Source organism: Heloderma suspectum, chromosome 8 (genome assembly GCF_057233095.1).
Source record: "Heloderma suspectum isolate Gila_16-S chromosome 8, 16-S_ref, whole genome shotgun sequence".
In the NCBI taxonomy this organism is placed as follows: domain Eukaryota; kingdom Metazoa; phylum Chordata; class Lepidosauria; order Squamata; family Helodermatidae; genus Heloderma; species Heloderma suspectum.
This window is the reverse complement of record NC_139465.1, coordinates 46842890-46862547: the sequence shown is the minus strand read 5'-3', so window position 1 is coordinate 46862547 and position 19658 is coordinate 46842890. Positions and strand designations below refer to the sequence as shown.

Genomic DNA, 19658 nt, shown 5'->3' with positions numbered 1-19658 from the left:
TCTCCCCAACCCACCCACGCCCCCCGACATCTGCATAGAAGGGCAAGGCCTTGCAGTTGTGCGTGCACACACTGTGTATCACACTGTGTATCATTTTTCTCAGAACACGTACGGGCTTCATTTGTGCTGGATTCCAGTCTGGAGTCAAGGTGATTCCAATACCAGATTGAGTTACAAGCATATGCGGAGGGCAGGCCTCCCCCCACCCCCCAACTAAAGCAAAGCACATGCCTTGCTTCCACAGCTTCATGCCAGGAACACCATCACCCAGGAGCAGCAGGGGCCCACTGGGGCTGGTGGGGCGGAGCCAGTGTTCACTATAGGCGGAGCTAATGGTAGGCAGACCTGGGAGTCACAACAGACCAGGGGTACAGAACCTGAGGCTCGGGGCCCAAATCCAGCCCTCTGGGTTCCCTAAAAGAGCACACCCCTTCCCTTGGTCCCAACCACCAATTGTTCGATGTTTTCCTGTCTTTTGTGTAGTCTTTCCTCATTCTAAAAGGTGGAAAAACCTCTCCTGAGGCTTGGTGCCTGGAAGTAAGAGCATTACGCTAAGATATCCCTGTTGTTTTTGCTCTGCCCCTTTTGCCTTCAGCCCCACCCACCACTGGAATGCGGCCCCTGAGAGCTCCTCCAAACTGGAAACTGGCCCTTGGGCTGGAAGAGGTTCTGTGCCCTGGCAATCAAAAGAGTAGCCGGGGTCACAAGAGGTTGAATAACTTCACAAGACACAGAAGTTCAAGATCATGAGTGCAAAGTATGGAGGGCAGGGGTAGGGGGTGGGGATGTCTGACCTGTACAACAGCATACAAGCATTCCTATAAACCCACGTTTTTCAGTGCCTATTGCACAGAAATGGCAAACTGAGGCTAAAAAGCAAGTAACTGGTCCAGGATGCTGAGTACAAGACAGATGTGGGGTCCGATCCTCACAATACAAAACTACTCCTTTGAATCCACCCAGTTTTCTGTTCCAACCGATTTCACAGAAGGTTAAACTGAAGCTAAAATATAAGAAACATTGGACCAAGATTCTGAGTTCATTTGTCCTGGTCCTTCCTAAGGCTGCATCCCTTTCCCAGTGGGACATACTTCTGAGTAGAACTACATGATTGTTCTGCATAACATCCCATTCACATCTCTCTTACACACATGCACACGAGGGGGAAAAGAGGAGGGAGGAAAACAAAGAGAAAAACTAAAATGGGTAGCAGAGACCGGCGGGAAGGGCTGAAGGTGGAACGTCTTAAAACGAATCAATCCGCTCCCACGTTCAAGCGACCAGCGTCGTCTTGGGAATCCAGGCAGGGCCCAGCCGCAAGAAGCGCCAGCCAGCATCGGGCCGCTCCCCGCCGCCAGCCCGGGGGCGCCTCCGCACGGGGCTTCGAGGCGGAGGCGCCGGGGCCGCCGGCCGGGGCCTTGTGCCGCCGCTCCGCCCTTTTCTCCTCAGCAGCCTTCCGCAGTAAGGAACAGCGCCGGAGAGGAGCCAGAGGGCCGCGGGCGACCGGCCCGCACAGCGCCGCCCGCCAAGTTCGGCGCGGGAAGAGGAGCGGCGCCCCGACACTCCCCGCGCCGCGCAGGGGCCGCCGCGGCCTGGGCTCGGGCCAGCCTCCGCCCCGCACCTCTCGCCCGCCTCGCCGCTCGCCGCGGGCGGACAAGCGGGCGCCCCACTGCGAGGCTCGCGGCGCGGCGGGGCGGGCGCCGCTCCGGGGGACCCTCGGCCAGACGACGCTGGGCCAGCCCGGAGGAGCTGCAGCCGCGCTGGGGCCGCAGAGCCGCCCGGCCGCGCCGCCGCGCTCCCGGGCCGCCTCTGCGCGCGCCCGCCCCGCCCCCCGGCGCCCCGCCCCGCCCCTTCCGGGCTCCGCAGGCCGAGGCAGCGCGCGCAGGCAGGCAGGCAGGCCGCTCCCCGCGCGCTCCGCCGCCATGGCCCTCCTGCGCTCCGGCAGCCGCGTCCTGCTGCTCTCGCCCCGCGGCGCCGCCCTTTCGGCCCGAGCCAGGTAACGCCGCGCCCCGTCCCGCGCGAAGGCGGCACGCGGCCGGCCGGGGAGGGCCGCTGCGCGGAGCCGAGCGGGGGCGCGGGCGCGGGCGCCGCTTCGCCTGGCCGGAGCCCCTCGCGAGGGCGTCGGCGGAGGCGCCCCGCCATTGGCCGCCGCGCAGGGCGGGGACGCCGGCCGCCCTCGGGATTGGCTGCCGCCGTCGGGCGCCGCTGCCCTTGAGCGGCGCGGAGGGCAGCGCGGGCGGAGGGGCCCGGGCCCCGCCTTCCTCTCCGCGGGGCCGCCGCTCGCGCCGGCCGCGGCCTCCCGCCCGGCGCCCCCGCCCGCGGCGGCGGCGGCGGGGGGCTGGCGGGAGCCGCACCTGCCGCGCCGGGCTCCCCTGCCGCAGCGGCCGCCGGGCGCCCCGGGGGAGCCCGCCCGCGGGCGCGAGGGCCTTGCCTGAGCGGGGGGTGCTTCCGGAGCGTGCCGGAGGGCAGCCCCGCCCGGCGGGCCTCTGTTCTGGGCCGGCCCTGGGCCCTGGGAGGAGGAAGCCCGGAGCGGGGCTCAGGCAGGGCAGCCTCCTTGCGTCGGGGCACCCGGGAGGCGGGATCGCAGCCGGTGGGCAAGTCTGCTCCGGTGGCCGCCGGCTCCTCCCCAGAAGCTGCGTGTGAGGAGATGAGGCCAGAGCAGGGACTCATGCAGTGAAGCACCGGGCAGCCTCCTCTGTGGAAAGATTCTTCCCGGTTACAGGAACTGGGCTTTCAGCTAGTTCGCTGTATTTCTCTTGGAACACAGGCTGGGAGAGATTGAGTCAGAGCAGGGGCAGGCAACCTGGTGCCCACAAGAGGTTTTGGACTACAGCTCCCATCAGTTCTAGCCAGCATGACCAATGGTCAAGGGTTCTGAGACCTTTAGTTCAGCATATTTGGAGGGCACCAGATTGCCCCCCCCCGGGCTAGAGCCTCTGCTCTGATGCAGTACTTCAAAATAAATATCCTCTTTTTTACAGTGAGAGAGAGAGAGAGAAGCAAGGGTGCCCCATGCTTTCCACCTTCAAAAGCCTAAAAAAATGTAACAAATTGCAATTCAGTGATGCAAAACGCTTCCTCTCTTGGATTCCTCTGCCACCTGGGTTTTAAAGACATGAGTGTTACAGGTTTTGAAGCACTGTAACATGCCCTCTACCCCCCATTAGGGACTGCATACCTTCTCCAAAGAACTCCAGATTAACTCTCATTCTTCTTCAAGAAGCAAGGGTGACACAATAAAAGATTTCTCATTTTATGTATGCATTTATTACAATTCTATACCGCCCAATAGCCGAAGCTCTTTTCAGTACTAAAGTACTTAATATCCTGCATTTTGAATAAAAAGGATCTACAGGGTGGCAAAGGGGTTAACATCTAAATATGTTAATGTTGCATACATACAAAAATCATTTTGCTATTTTGTCTCTTTGGCAGCTGTCTGTCCTGGACTGCTGTTGCAGTGGCACCACTTCTCATTAGAACTGGAATGAGTGATCCAGGGAATCTGGAGTGTTGGGGAAGTAAAAACTGAGCAGTGAGTCTTTCTGCTTGAAATGCCTCATGTTTTAGCTTTAGAGATCAACAGCCCAACATGGTGCTGCAAATCAAGATATAAAATGTATTTATGCTGTTTATTTTCTGTCTTTGATCAAAGTCAAATGCAAGGCAGCATACAAATATATAAATACTAACAATAAAACAAAATGAATGCGTTTTTAGAAAGCATGTTAAAAACCATATAAACAACAGCAGATTAAAAACGTACCATCAGAGCCTTCAACTAAATGGTGTCTGCTGGAATGGAAGGCCATTTAAAAGTGGGCAAAGGCCTTTCCTCCCATCGCAAGAAACACAATAAATATACTCAGAACAACCAGCAGATAAAAGTGCAGTTAGAAGTCAGCGTTTGAAATCCTTAAAATTGTAACAATGCTTTTAAAATACCTGGGTTTTGCCCAGTGCCTAAAAGACGATAACGTTGGTGCCAGGCAGACCTCTGTGGAGATGGCGTTGTGTTGATGGGACACCATGACCAAAAATAGCCTTCTCTGTAGATAGAAGCATCACTTAATGTATGAACTGACTGCATTCATCACAACAATAACCCATGGGTAGGATAAACTGTCAGGGACAAGCGCGAGTGAGTGCTCACACTGCCTCCCACGCACCCTTTTACCGCACAGTCCATGATTGGCTCTTTCATCAGTTGTGGAGCATGAAGTCTGAACCCAGACTTCTGGGTTGGTTAGGGGCTAAACAACCCAGTGGTTATTCCAACAACAAACCATGGATTAAGTGCTGGGTCATTTAGCCCCTAAACAACAGAATGGTCCAGATTTGCACATCACACTCAACGTCCTCCACAGGAGTCGATCCTAGGTTGTGGAGTAAAAGCAGAAGTGAGGGGCACACTGCAGGCAGTGTCCTCGCCCTCTTGCTTGTCCCTGACAGCCCATGGGTGTTTAACTGATAGGTTGTCATTACGTGAGAATCAGGTCAGTATTTGAAGAAGGGCATCAACGGATTCCCTTCATGTGCATGTAGGTTGATATGGATGGATGTGTTGTAACACCTTCTCTACTGGCTGTTGTAGGTGGAGAAGCCTCCGCAGGGTGGTGGTGGGTTCAGGCAGCCTTCCCCAGTCAGGCGCCCTCCAGACATGCTGGGCTGCAACTCCCATGCTGGCTGGGAGTTGTTTTGCTGCTGTTGTTCTCATTATTATTCCATTTCTATACCGTCCCATAGCCAAAGCTGTCTGGACGGTTTACAACAATTCATTAAAAAGCAAAAGACAACATAATAAAAACAGTCTAAAATTTTTAACACAGAAAAATTAAAACAATATAAATAGCTAAAAGCTGTTTAAATAAACAGTGTTTTTCCTAATAGACCTGTTCAAAAACAGCAGACGTAGGTGCCCCGTCGTACACCGTTAAACGCCTGGGAGGAGAGGGTGGTCTTTACTTGGCACCGAAAAGATGACAGGCGGGCCCTCAACGGGGAGCTCATTCCAAAGTTGGGGGACCACCACTGAGAAGGCCCTCTCCCTCGTTGCCCCCTCCTGCGCCTCCCTTGGAGGAGGCACTCAGAGGAAGGCCCCAGACGTTGATCGTAGTGTCTGGGTAGGTTCAGGTCAGGAGAAGTGTTCTGCCACGTATTACGGTTCCGAGCTGGAATGATGGGGGCTGCATTCCAATACATCAGGAGAGCCCCAAGGACAGGCAGGCTGTGTTCAGGTGTTCATGAGAGGCTGTTTTGCTGCAGTTGGCCCTGAATAGGAGCTCTTCACCTCTTGCCAACAGGTGCATGTCCTAAATGTTAGTCCAGATGTTCCACCCCAGTCGCAGCTGCTTAGGATTAAGTTTCTCTTCCAGGGTCACTTCTTTGTCACTGGAGCTGCTCCTAGGGATGGGCGGATTCCCTACCTTCTGGTCTGTGGGGAATCTGAGGCGATCTGTTCCTCCCCCCGGAATCCGCAGGAGCCGGATACTCCCCGTGGCGCCGCACGCTGGCTCCGTATCACTAGTGAATGGCGATATGGTAATGGCGGGAGCCATTACCGTATCGCTGAGGAATGAATACAGCCACAAATGACGTAGCGGACGCCACTTGTGGCCGCAAAGCCCTTAGTTCAACCTAAATGCAGCCGTAAATGGCTCCTTTCCGCGGAATTGCTGCAGAGAGGAGCTGGCTCCTGAGGATTCTAGAGGGAGGCGGAGGTAAGTCATCCGTTCCAGTGCAGGGCCAGATTCTTTTGAATCCGGCCTCATGTGGGTCCACGGCGGAATTCTCTGCCACCCCTAGCTGCTCCTGGTGTCCACTTTCCATCGGAGCCTCTGGCACTCTGCGCAATGCACGTAGCTGCGCACTTGAGCCGGTGCTAGACGGGCCTCCAGCCCAGCTCCTCAGGTAAGTGCAAAACTGCAGGCAGCCAGTGAGGGCAGGGCAGAAATGCTGGAGCGGAACAGACTGCCTCAAGTGTGGAGCTGGGCCCGGCGGTGCTCAAGATCAGGAGCTGTGATGCTGTGCTGGAACTGGGCAGGGTGGTGGAGGCTGGTCTGTGCACCGACTGAGGATGGAACTCAGCCATCCCAGCAGGTTCCTGGGCAGGGAAAATGCCTTCAGGAAGTGGTGTCCAGCCCTCTCCTCTGCCAAGCAGAGGGGAGCATGTTGTGTGGTCTTGGTTGCCACTTCTCAAAGACACGTGGCGCATCCAGGGGTTGTGGCGCAGGGTGGGAGAAGGCCCTGGATGCTGCAGGCTGCCTGAAATGTGTCTGTGGGCCCAGTGTGGGCTGCCAGAAGCAGCTGTTGTGAGGAAATGGAGCTACAAACTCAAACAGAACGCCACCTGTGTTTCTGCCCGATTGCTCAGTACACCTTCGGGGGCCGTTCTCCGGGTGCCACCGTAGCCTGGTGCCATGGGAGGCTTTCGGGGAAGAGCCTTCTCCATAGCGGCCGCCCTCCTCTTCTAGCAGGTGCTTCATCTTTAGTCTGTTGCTCTAATTATCAACTTTTACTTCTGGCTCTTTAATATTGTAATGTCTTAATATTTTTATAATTTTATTGTTGTATGTATTATTTGATCATTATTGTATTAGTTTGTTTTTTATTATTGTAAACTGCCCCAAGGGCATCTGCAGTCATGCAATGTTTACATTAAATAAATTCAATACATAAATCTCTTTGGATGTTGCAGCTCCTGGTGGGCCCATGTGGAGATGGGACCTCCCGATCCTATTCTGGGAGTGACAGAAGCCTTCAAGCGAGACACCAACACGAAGAAGATGAACCTGGGAGTCGGGGCCTACCGAGACGACAATGGGAAGCCATATGTCTTGAATTGTGTCCGCAAAGTAAGCAAAGGCGCCAGCTGCTTCCTTTGAACTTGCCTCCCACCCATAAAGATTGTGTCTCCCGATTAGATCTAGGCTGGAGCTTCTGATTTCAGGCATGAACTGGGTTACCTCTCACAGTTTGCCTCCTTGAACTCCATTCCCATCAAGTGGGAACAACAGTGGCTGGCTACTCCCATGTGGAGAGTAGAGAGAGAGACCATAAAATGGGTGCAGAATCTCAACACTGGCCCGCCGTGGTCCTACATCCAGTCCCCCAGGGTTCCCCAGATGACCATTCCCGTGGCCCCACCACTATTCTCCCAGCTTTTTCAGTCCCCCCCCATTCTAAAAAGTTGAAACGCCTCTCCTGAGGCTTTGTTGTAAGATCCCTGAGGCACAATCCTAGGCATGTTTGGACAGAAAAAGGACCTACAACTCCTAGCATTCCCCAGCTGGGAGTTGTAGGACTTCTTTCTGTCTAAGCATGCATAGAATTGTGCCCTTCAGCTACGATATGCTGGCAGTTTGGCATTTGGCCCTGCCCACATGTGCCTTTTGCCCTTGGCCCTGCCCACCACTGGCCCCCAAGGGCTGCTCCAGGATGGAATTCCGCCCCTGGGATGGAAGCGGCTCTGCACCCCTGCCGCAAAGCGTATCGTCCATGGAACGCTCTGTGGGGGATCGTGTTCACTTCTCCAGTTGGTGGCCTTGAGCTAAGCACAGAACCAGCACTAGCGGTCTTCTCTGTCCAGCAAGAATTCTGCTCAAGGAATCATCCCGGTGTGGCTACATGCTTTTGAGGCCACAAAACCAGGGGTCAGTCAAGAGTCAGCGGGTTGCAGCAGCAGAACGGCATGTTTAGATAATATGTGGGGGAGGTGGAATTACTGTGCAGGCCTGGCCTTTGCTAGCAAAAGTTCAAGGGGCTGCTGCCGCTACCATAAAAAGGGAAGAACGGAGAGGCAGAGCCTGGGGGTGTCGGGCGGAATGGCAGCTGCCTGGCTGCACTGGGAATGTAAAGCCCAAACAAGCAGTGATGTGTGCTGGGAGGCCGTCGAGTCAGAGTGGAGTAGAGGCAGCTGCAGGGGCTTTGAGGAACCAATGAGGAACTGATGAGTGGGTTAAAATCAGAGGCTGCCTGTGTGAGAGCAGCTGCTGCTCTGGCTCCCAGGGCTGTGCCCATCCGTCCTTTGAAGCAAGTACGTAATCCTGCAGATTGTCTCTCCTCCACTGGTGTTTGAAATTGTAATCTAGGAGCAATACATTAGGTCGGCCTTCCCCAACCTGGTGCCCTCCAGATGTGCTGGTCTACAACTCCCACAATCTCACAGCAAGCACAGTTTCACTTGTGGAGGAAGCAACTGAGTACATGTGCTCTCTTCTCTGTGCAGGCAGAAGCCCAGATCGCTGCAAAGAAGCTGGACAAGGAATACCTGCCCATTGCTGGTTTGGCAGACTTCAACAAGGCATCCGCTGAACTGGCTTTGGGAGAGACAAATGAGGTTATTCAGAGCGGCCGGGTAAGGAGCAAAGTCCAAGGTTTTTAAAGTGCAATAACTGGTGTTGTATTCAAGCAGTGGGTTCCTATGCTGGAAGCGTTCAAGCTCTCTGTCTGAAGCCAGCCCTTTCCACAGTGATGTGGGCTGAGGAAGCTCTGTTTGCTGCACAGGATTTGGAGCATTCACAGGTGGAGAATTTGCTCACACAGAGTACTGGCTGGGCCTCATTTTTATTCAGAGTTTAATTATTAAGAATCCGGTACAAAGGCAATCAAAAACAGAAATGACATTATCTTCTAATTATGTCAGAAACGACATTCGACCCAATCTTATATGACTGTAATTATTATTCCAGTACTGGATAAAATGATTCTGTTTATCTGCTGCATTAATTCTATGTGTCTCTTCCATGTGCAGATTCCATGTGCAGACTCCATCCATTTAATCCACTTCTGCTCTGTCCAGGCCCTTAATCAGTCACTCCCCTACTGAAGGAGGCCCAGCAATATTCCAGTATCTTGCCCATAAAATGTTAGCAGTAATTCATTCTCAACCATTTCTGGATGTAAGCTACGTCAAAATTGACAACATTAAACAATACCAGCAAACGGGGTAGGCCCAAGTTCTGCCACGTATGATGGAGCTCTGCTGAGGTGTTACCAGTGGCTAAGCTGAATCACTGAGAAGAGCCCAGATCTTGCCACTGAGACAAACCAGTGCAGGGCTGCCAGTTGCATGGTTCCTGACAAGAGCTCGAACGTCCTTGCTGCTAGCACTGACCAGCCCGGAGGAAGGGCTTTGTTAGTCGTGACCGTGTAACTTGGATGGGCCACTGAAATGTGTTCACTTCCCGCTCATCCCATTTGTGAAGTACCACTAACACTAATGTTCTCCGTGCTGTTCAGCTGTGGCAGGCATTTCTGCCATAAAGCGTTGCCTTTGCAACTGCTGAGAAACTTGCTCTGTTCTCATGCTTTCAGTTCTTGGCAAGGTGTCCATGACGTGCTGGACTTTGCAGCTAAGGATCCAGGGCTTGAATTTGTGTTTTCCCCTCCCTCCCCCCCAGTCCCCTTTCCATTTGCGTCCTGGCTCTTGGATTGTAAGCCTGCAGGTCGGCTGCTCTTTGCTCTTCTCTGGGAGCCTTTTTGGCTAAAGGGCAGGATACGAAGGCTAAAAATAAATCCTGAGGTTGGGCTGTTGACCGTGTTGTGCCCAGCTGGCCTTCCCTCCTGCCCTTCAAGCAGGGATGAGCAACCTCCCGCCCTCCAGAGGCTGGTAGCCTACAACAGCCATCCTTCCCATCCCTTGGCTGTGCTGGTTGGGGCTGCTGGGAGCTGGCTCTTCAGGGGCAAGGGCTTCCCCTGTGAAATGGGCAGGTGTGGAAGCACCCTGTTGGCACGTCCGGAGGGCGCGGCAGGCAGGCGGGGCTTGCAGGGGGTGTTTTCAGTGGAGTTACGGAAAAGGTGCACGGTGGGTTGGGCATAATTAGGGAAAGAGTCTAAAATAAAGCTCCCGAGATCATACCACTGTTATACAAATCTGTGGTGTGACCACATTTGGAAGACTGCGTACAGTTCTGCTCACCGCACCTCAACAAGAATATTGTGGAGCTGGAAAAAGTGCAGAAATGGGCAACCAGAATGAGCAAGGGGCTGGCACTTCTCCCCTATGAGAGAAGGTGACAACAGCTGGGATTGTTTAGCTTGGAAAGAGGGTGAGTGAGGGGAGACATGATAGAGAGGTACAGAATTATGCATGGTGTGGAGAAAATGGATGGGGAGACATTTTCCTCCCTCTCGCACAATACAAGCATCCAGTGGGATTATCTGACCCAGCATGGCTCTTGTTATGTTCTTAAGATATCTCTCATGCCTGTTCTTTGTCCTTCCAGTATGTCACTGTGCAGACCATTTCTGGAACAGGATCTTTAAGAGTTGGTGCCAACTTCTTGGTGAGTGCTTATTTAACATTGACATTGCAAAACAAAGAGAAGTCATTTGGGGTACAGCTTTTCTGTACAAATAATCCCTTGAGACAGCTGTAGACTGGTTTGGGAACGACTCAACATGCCCTCTCCCCTTCTTGGTACAGCAACGGTTCTTCAAGTCCAGCCATGATGTGTACCTCCCCAAACCTTCCTGGGGAAATCACACTCCCATCTTCAGAGATGCTGGGATGCAGCTGCAAAGCTATCGGTACTATGACCCCAAGACCTGTGGCTTTGACTTCATGGGGGCCTTGGAGGACATTTCCGTAAGTTGATATCTGGGAGTGAGCAAGTGGGAAAGCCTGGGGTGTGGTGGTTTGTGGGTGGGCAGCTAGGAAAGAGATAGCCAAGAAGAGCATTTCGGCACTAGGCCAGGTGCAACCCCAAAGACACAGTTGCCAGCCAGATGTTTCAGAGCCACTGATCCATGAAACAGTGTTAGTCGGCAGCAGGGTTGCAGAACTATCTATGGGTGGGGGGCCAGACCACCCGCACCAGGCCGATTGATGCCAGTGGGGGTGGTCACACCCACTGATGTCATTGTTCCACCCATTCTAGTCTGTCTCTGTGCTGAGAGAGGCACAGAGAAAGGAATTTGGATGGCGACCCCATGGGTTGCTGTGTGATGCATGACATGATTCAGGCAGTGCCGGGAAGGGCAGCCATTCTTCCCAATGCAGCCCAAGTCCCCACCACCCGCACCCCCAAGGCTACCTCCGATCTCGGATCAGAGATAACAGTGAGGATTCCTCCAGCGGGCGGGGCGGGCTTGGAGGCCAAACCCTGCCCCCGGGCAACCCATGGCTCCCTCAGCCAGGCTGGGGAGTCTGCAGGCTGGGGATACCACGCCTTTGGTCAGTAGGAACAAAAACAGGACTTGTAAACACACTTACCTTGGAAGGAGCTGTCCTAGGCAAGACCTACTTCATCAGAGGCATGAAGCATCCACATATGGCCGAGGGTAGGTGGGGAAGAGACACTTGTCTGCTTCCCCTTAGTTATGTGGGATTGGTAGGTCTTGGCACCTCTCAAAAAGAACCCCAGCAGATTCTCCTCTGTCTGGGCCTCATCTCTTTCTCACTTCCTCCTCCTTCAAGAAAATTCCGGAAAAGAGTATTGTTCTCTTCCACGCTTGCGCTCACAACCCAACTGGAGTGGACCCTCGGCTGGAGCAGTGGAAAGAGCTGGCGGCGGCAGCAAAGGTGAGGAGCGCTGCCAGGAGAATGGGTGCCGAGTGGCTTCTCTGTGCGAGCCCCCAGGGCGCACTTTCACCAGGTGCGCTCTCGTGGCCATTGACCTTGTCCTGCTGTTGCTCTTGGACTTCAGGCACCTTTATTCCTTGCTGGGAATTGTAGGGAACAGCGTGTGTGTGTGGTCCATTACTTGGATTTTAAAAAACTGGTTAAATGTGCATCTACATAAAAACAAGGCTTCTGATAGAGAATGCCATCTTTTATTCATTGATCAGCACACTGTGCTTTCAGAACACAAAACAAGACATTTCCCCCCATGTCTGATCTTTGGAGAGATACGGGGCGCATTCACACAGAACGCTAATCCTGGCTTCCTGCATGTGAGCTGTGTGCTAGTGCCTGCATGTAGCCCCTTCGCTCCCACCTTGCTCCTCCCTGTGACTGCGGGTGCAGGAGCAGACGGATGGGTGGCGCTCAGCATCCCCGCCGCACTGCCCGGTCTTTGGTGGTCTCTGTTGCTCCCCCACTCCATCTTTGCAGCGCTGTTCTGTGTGTTCAGAGCCTCTTCAGCCAAAAGGTCTCCCCTGCCAGGTGTCGGGCGCATTCATGTTCACTGCCCACTGAGCAGCTCATGGCAAATGGGACTCGTTGCTTACTTGATCTGGCTGTCCTGAAGTTGTGGCTGTCAGGAACCAGGCAAGAGCTGCCGCGTCACGTCGGGTCTCTCGGCCTGATTTTGCCTCTTCTTGCGGCTTGTCTTACTATGTTCGTGCAGTCAGAGTGTGGGTACTGGGGTCATGTAGAAATCTCAGTCACCTTGGCCAGGCGTTAATCGAGCTTTGCTCTCAGGCTTTTTTTTAAGAAGTTATGTAATTGTGTTAAAGCTCACTGGACGTGACTTGGCATTTTTGGAGCTCCAGCCCTGAGTGTGTGTTAATCTGTGTGTGGGTTTAAACCAGCCTTCCCCAACCAAGTGCCCTCTGGGTGTGTTGGACTACAACTGTGCTGGCTGGGGGATTCTGGGAGTTGTAGTCCGACACATCTGGAGGCACCTGGTTGGGGAAAGCTTGTTACATATTCTGGATTTTGGCTGCTCCAGTCACACATGGAGAAGCGTGAAGGGTGGCATGTAGCTCCTGCAAGGGAGTCAATCTTGGGCAGCTATACCTGTCCACGGAGCTATACTCCCGGCACCAGCACATTCCGAGAGCAGGGCAGCATATCTGCAGCTGTGTTATGAAGCAAAGTGGCGTGGGCTTGCCATGCTTGGGTGGGCTCCAGCCTCCTTCTTCCCCACAGCTGTGCTTGCTGAGGAACCTGCTGGGTGCCTGCAGAACCATTGTGCATGGCAGCCTGTTCCGGGCCACCCTTTGTTTGCATGACTGCTGGTGAGGCCTGTGGGGCCTCGCTGCTGCCTTGGGGCGTGAGCCACCCCTGGGGGCATGGTGGTGCAGTAAGGCTGCATGCTATTCTGCTCCTCACGGATGCCCTTAGGGAGGAGGGCTGCCCATTAAAGGTTGGCCTCTGCTGTCTTTCAGAAAAAGAACCTCTTTGCCTTTTTCGACATGGCTTATCAAGGCTTTGCCAGCGGGGACATAAACAGAGATTCCTGGGCCGTCCGCCACTTCATTGAACAGGGCCTCAATGTGGTGCTGTCCCAGTCGTATGCAAAGAACATGGGCCTCTACGGTAAGCCCTTAAGACTAGGTTCCATCACTGTCTCCGTCGAAGGGGAAAGCTGCTCGGAGGATGTCACTTCCCTCTTGGCAAGGGGGCCTGGCGAGGGCCCAAACTGAGCATAGGTCACTGAAAGCCACACCGGCATGGTGAGCTTGAACTCTTGAATGCAGTGCCATTTCAGGGATGCCCCTAGGTGGAGCATCAAAGTTGATGTGGGCCAACTGGATGCCTTGCGGGGGCCGGGAAGGCACGTATGTGGGAGAGGGAGAAGATCAGAGAGTCCTACTTGGCCCGAAGCTGGTTTCTGAGCTCTTACACACACACACTCACACTCCCCCTTGAATCATAAGGGTTAAAAGATGTTAATTTTGAGGAAGTAAATCTGGGGATGATTATTTATTTCTAGGATTTATAAACTGCCCTTCATCCACAAGGGAACCCAGGTGGTGTGCCCAACATTAAAACATACAAACAGTCCAATATAAAAGCTATTCAATTACACATTAAAAGACATTAAAACAACAACTCTCCAACCAGCAAGCCCAAACAAAAACACAGCAATCAGTTCAGTGTAAAAATGAATTGTACATTGTAAAAGCCTAAAAGCTTAAAACGCTTGGGCAAGAAGAAGCTGTTTAATTTGGTGCCGAAAAGAAAACAAAGTTGATTGTGAAGTACTGTGATTCCTCTAGGGTAGAGGTGGTGCCAAAGCTCTGGTTGCAATGCTCTGGGGATGTGGTGCCTGTCTGCCTGGGCCAAGGCACTGCTCCAGGATGTGGTGCCCTCCAGATGTGCTGGCCTGCAACTCCCATGATTGGGGCTGCAGTCCAGCACATCTGGGGGGACCCTGTTGGGGAGGTCAAGCTGGCCGGGGGGTGGGGCAGCCTTTTCCTCCCGTCAGACGAGACCAAGCTGCAATGGAGGGGCGAGGCTGAGGTGAGGGGCGGGGCAGGCCTGCTCCGAGATCAAGGAGCAGCATGGCAGAGCGCGACAAGGGCGGCTGGGAGGGCCGTGTGACGAAGGGCAGGCGGCCGCATTGCAGTTTGGCCCTTGCTTCCAGGGGAGCGCGTGGGAGCCTTCACGGTGGTCTGCCAGGACGCGGAGGAGGCCAAGAAAGTGGAATCGCAGCTGAAGATTCTGATCCGCCCCATGTACTCCAACCCTCCCATCAATGGGGCTCGGATCGCCTCCACCATCTTGACCAGCCCTGACCTGCGAAAGGAATGGTGAGGCCTCTCGGACAGCTCACTTTTCATACTGTATAATGTACTGTAATATCATTAGCTTTGCTCTGCGAGCAGAAGAGAGTGAAGCTTTGATGGTGTTCCAGAGTGTTACCTCAGCAAGCCAGAGAAGTCCTTCAGCTGTGGGGCAGTTCCATGTGAGCTCCCTTGCGCTTGCTCAGTGCCAGATCTTGTCCCAAGAGCAGCACCACGGTGGCTGTTCGCTCTGGCAGATAGCTGGCTCTCTTTGCTCAGAGCGCTTTGGGGTGGGTTTCAGCATCACCCTGGTTGCTCCGCCACCCTGTGTTCTCTCCCCCCAGCTCCCTGCCTGAAAATCCGCCCCTCCCCCGGTGGCAATTAGGCTTAGAAAAGAGGTCATGCAAATGGTAGTTCTTTCCATACACCTGATTGGGGGGGGGGGGGGCAGCCACGGGTCAGCATTCCCCACCCCTAGCTTTGATCTCCTTTTTCTGCTGAAGGACAGACACTTCAGAAGCAGGAATCCCTGGGCATCTGGTGGACCCAGATGGATGAGCATGCTGGAAATCAAACTCCACCATTTGTGCCAAGCTTGTTTTCCTGTCAATAAATTCTCAAGTTTGGTTTTTCTTGTATGATGGATGGTGGGGCTTCCTAGGACGGCTTTCTCTAACCTGGTGTTCTCCAGATATGCCAGCCAGTGCTGGCTGGGAATGATAGGGGTTCTAGTCCCAACACATCTGGAGGGTGCCAGGTTGGAGAAGGCTGTTGGAGACGTTGGTTTGGCTGCTCCTCCCATCTCTCTCTCTCCATTAAACTCTGTGTCTGTCGGCTTCCCTGGCACAGGCTGGCAGAGGTGAAGGGGATGGCTGACCGCATCATCGGCATGCGCACCCAACTAGTGGCAAACCTGAAGAAGGAGGGCTCCTCCCACAACTGGCAACACATCACCGACCAGATCGGCATGTTCTGTTTCACGGGGCTAAAGCCTGAACAGGTAAGTGGGGGGGAACTGATGCCAGATGTGATGTGATGGGGAATATAGTTTTTTTTAAAGCAATATAGACTTTTATTAAATATAATCATACTACAAAATCAATAATACAACAGCATATTTGGTAACAAGTTTACATATTTTCATTTGCAAACTTAACACCTTGTTTATCATATAAACAATCATATTTTATATAAAACTACCTGGCGTACTGTCAGTGTGCCATGGCCAAAATATTTTCAACTTACTCCGTCCTATTCTTTCTTTTTCAAAAACAGAGAGACTCTCAATCCCACAAACCACAAACTGAATGGAGCCTTCTCCATCTTGCTCTCTTGAGATCTTTCTCGGGATCATTGCAGCAAGAGTACCATCAATACAATTACACTGATATGTCTTATTGTATCCCAAGGATGGAATGGGGGCTAAAAAAGATACTTGGATCCCTTTATTTGCTTCCCCCTGCCATAAAAGGCTCTTTAACTGATCCCAAAGGAATGTAATACTTCACAGCTTTACCACTGGTTCAAAATGAATCCCTCTCACAACCTGCTAGGTTTTATTTTCATTTTAGCCTTATAGGTAACTGAAAACTAAACTGGCATTAGTTGCTCTGAGTTAGGGGTCCTAAATGGGGATTCTAAATTGTACCCCCAGTCCCACCATACTGGATTCCAGTTCTACTTAACAATACTCTGAAAATGTGTCCTGACTTGACCTAGACTACTGGGATTGTCAAAGGTCTTACTCATAAATTATGCTTAATGTGTACGCCAGTTTTCCACCTAGATGAGCCCACAGCAGTTCAAACACAAGAACATAAGAAGAGCCATGCTGGATCAGATGAAGGGTCCATCTAGTGCAGCATTTTGTTCCCACAGTGGCCAACCAGCTGCCCATGGGAAGCCCACAAGCAGGACACGAGTGCATGAGCACTGTCTCACCCATGTTCCCCAGCAACTGGTGTACATAGGCATACTGCCTCTGATACTTGAGGTAGCATATACCCATCAGGACTAGGAGCCATTGATAGCCTTCTCCAGGAGAAAAACAGCAATACATTCTTGTTTTAGATACAGAAATGGCAGTAAAAGCTTAATAGGGTCACATTCTTGATTCTTGCTTTTTGAAGAATTGAGAATATGTTCTGTTTAATTAGTAGCTGAGGAACTGTGGCACACAGCACCAGCAAGGACTGTGCTGGGGCAGAAAGCTGGTGGCAGGTGCTGCACTTCTGACAGCAGGATGGCCTGCTTGCCTGGTAACCCCTCCAGCTCCTCACCCTGCAGGGGAATGTCGGTGCTGCCTCGAAGACCGTGGATGGTGCTGAACACAAATCTGGAAGGCACCAGGCTGCTGTCGTCCTCCAAGTGAGATGTGGTGGGATCAGACTGGAGATCCAGCTGCTTGGTGTTGTTTGCTGGGAGATGATTTGACATTTATTATGTTTCTACACCACCCTAAAGCTGAAGCTCTCTGCTGTGGGGCCTCACCGCGCTGCACGGGGGTGCCCTGCGTGCAAGTTGCACCTCACACAGCTGTGACAGCCGCAGGAAGCTCCTTTCCCCAAACAGCTGCTCTGTTATGCTTTGCTTTCCAGGTGGAGCGGCTGACCAAGGAGTTCTCCATCTACATGACCAAGGACGGCCGCATCTCTGTTGCAGGGGTCACGTCTGGCAATGTAGCTTACCTGGCCCATGCCATCCACCAGGTCTCCAAGTAAATCGGGAGCGGAGCTGGATTAAGCAGATGGCCTTCCCTTCGGCGTTCTTTGGACACTTTGACTTGGCGGGTGGGGTGGGGGGCAGAGGAGGAGGTGATGGGGGCGAGTGAAACAGGTGCATCCACAGCATCGGAACATCGCTGAATGTATTTCTGTAGCAGCCCTGCCTGCTCAGCCACCCTTACCAGTGCTGCTTGGCTCCAGACAGACCTGTTGAAATGACTTCTGCTCTTCCCTTAAGAAGTTTCCATATGCAAATTAACCCAAAATGGAACCGTTCATGCTTTTTTTTTTCTTCTTTAGAGAGATTGTGGTGGAACTAGTGCAAATGCTGCAAGCTTGGGTGAATGTTTTACGGGGCGGCCAAGTCATAGGATGACTGTTCCAGTCTGTTTGATGAGTTAAGAGTCTTTGGGAGTTCTGCAGCCCGCCTCTGCCCCCATTGTGCAGACGAGGAACACACACTGTGCTTCACAAGAACCTTTTCCCCAGGCATCCCCCCACCACTTCTGAGCCTTATGCTCAGTTCTTTCAAGGAAAGCAAGCCAAGGTGTTCTGGTGGGCATTTCTTTCCAGTGGCTGGTGCTAGCAAAGAGTTCCCGGCTTCCTGCTTTTTCTGAAATCCAAAATGTGTCACTTTAAATCAGCCAGCTCTAAATGAGCATTGAGGCCCCAGGATTGCACCTCTGGGGACTTGAATCACACAACACTTCAAAAACAAATTACTTTCTCTTCCTTGCCAAAATTTGTTCCGTAGGCAGATTATAATGCTGACACAAGCATTTTGTTTCAGTACACAATAAAAGGCAAATGACAGAATAATCTTTTTAGCTGCTGTCTGGCGTTTATGATCTGACAAAGGTCAACAAATTAAGTTGCATTTGCTTTAAAGTTTGGTATTCGGAAGGCCCTGATATGTTCGTGTTCTCTCCTAGAATCTTTTCTCCTGTGATGCTTTGTGATCTGTCAGTGGGACTAAAGCTCCTCCATGGAACTGGCATTTTTATGATCACCAGTTAGTCTTGGAAATATGGCTCTCTCTTATTGTCTCTCGTTCTCAGTCTCATCCTCCAAAATGCTCTTAGGTGAAGCCTCTGTCCCATCTCCACAGAAGTGTTGGTAGGACAGGAATTGAGAAACGGTCCCCCAGTGCAGGCACAACAGTTCCAGTGAATTCACCCACCTTCAGAAGGGAGAAGGTGCTATGGAAGTCCTTTTTGGTAGAGCCCCGAGTGTTTTCTCTGTGTGTGTGTGTGTGTGTATACGTGTGAACAATGAAGCTACTTAACACTTTTCGCCTCTACATTGAAAGGAGAAGGCAGGCAAAACTTGTTGGAAAACTTAAGGGATTTCACAAGAGGGGGAGAGAGATTCCACCAGTCTCAGCCTATCCCAACCTGCTGCCCTCTGGATGTGTTGGACTGCAACTCCATTCCCAGCCAGCATAGGTCTTGTTGGCTGGGAATGATGGGAGCTGCAGTCCAACGCATTTGGGGCAGGCTGCTGTACTCCGCTTTGGCCACTATACAATACAGACCTCACAGCATCTAACACAGACAGTTCAGTCTCAACTCATTGGATCTGCTCCTTTCTCCAACAGATGTTTGCTGTCCTGGAGTCCCAAAATGTCTAGCTTGCTGCACACCCACCAACCTCGCTGCTGCTCATTGCAGACAGGCAACTGGGGCTGTAAGTCTCATCTGTTTCCCCTATATTGTTCATCTTCAGGCTTCTAAGCCTGCCTGGAAGCCAGATCTTAAGACCCACCTGTGCATTGGCCACGTGCCAAACCAGGCGTGCAGGGCGGGCCGGCAGGACAGCACAGGCTCTTTCCCACAGGGCGCTCGATTAAAGGGCCTCAAGCTGATGTCTTCGCATCCAGTGGCCAGAGCAAAACGCATGGAGCTGCTTCTAGGATGGAGGGAAGTGAACATCCGTTGGCTTTAACTGACGGCCAGGGGGAGGAACTGTGCTTTGCTTATTTAGGCAGCCAGGTGGCCCTCCTCTTTTGGCAGGTGAGTCAAGGCAGCTCAACCATTTAAGCCTCTCTCTGTTAATTCACACACACACGCACACATACACACTTCATTTGGTTGCTGCCCCCTGAGAGGTGGTAGAGGACAGTTGTTGTTTTCTGTGCTGTGCTAGGCTGCTTTTAGTTGTTTAACTGCTGTCTTACACCTTCCATCCTTTTCCCAGAGAATATTCTGCCATTCAATATAAATCATGTTGGCCTTTATGCAGCCTGTCTCGGTTCTAAAAAATAAAGCTGCTGTACATCTGAACACTGCAGGTCCAAGGCTTTTATTTATGGCTTAATGCTTACTAGTCTACAGCAAAGACAATAGGTATAAGAACGTTAAACGGGGCTGTCTGGGGATGCCTAATACGTGTAAACAATGAGGCCTCTCAGTTAAAGCAGGTGATTATGCACGTAGAGGGAGGTGTGGACCAGATGGGAGTTGAGCACCCCCAGTGTCCTCTCATTGCAAAGTCTTCCTTTCCTCCCAAATATGTTAAAGAAGCCAATAAAAAAGGATGTCT

General features: G+C 52.5%; 1 protein-coding gene across 4 annotated transcripts; it reads left to right on the top strand.

Annotated features, from left to right (window-relative positions):
• The first annotated feature begins 1855 nt into the window (after positions 1 to 1855).
• GOT2 (glutamic-oxaloacetic transaminase 2) lies at positions 1856 to 19399 on the top strand. Of its 4 annotated transcripts, none has more exons than XM_084812310.1 (10): positions 1856 to 1996; positions 6698 to 6854; positions 8228 to 8356; positions 10227 to 10286; positions 10427 to 10588; positions 11420 to 11524; positions 13054 to 13204; positions 14256 to 14421; positions 15244 to 15394; positions 16992 to 19399. In XM_084812310.1, exons 1-10 carry the CDS (start codon positions 1923 to 1925, stop codon positions 17112 to 17114), a joined length of 1278 nt encoding a protein of 425 aa, XP_084668436.1. In that variant the 5' UTR covers positions 1856 to 1922; the 3' UTR covers positions 17115 to 19399. The 4 variants fall into 4 exon arrangements, with proteins under 4 accessions (XP_084668436.1, XP_084668437.1, XP_084668438.1 ...); XM_084812311.1 differs by lacking the exon at positions 1856 to 1996 and adding an exon at positions 3455 to 3535; XM_084812312.1 differs by lacking the exon at positions 1856 to 1996 and adding an exon at positions 4826 to 5303.
• The last annotated feature ends 259 nt before the right edge of the window (positions 19400 to 19658 follow it).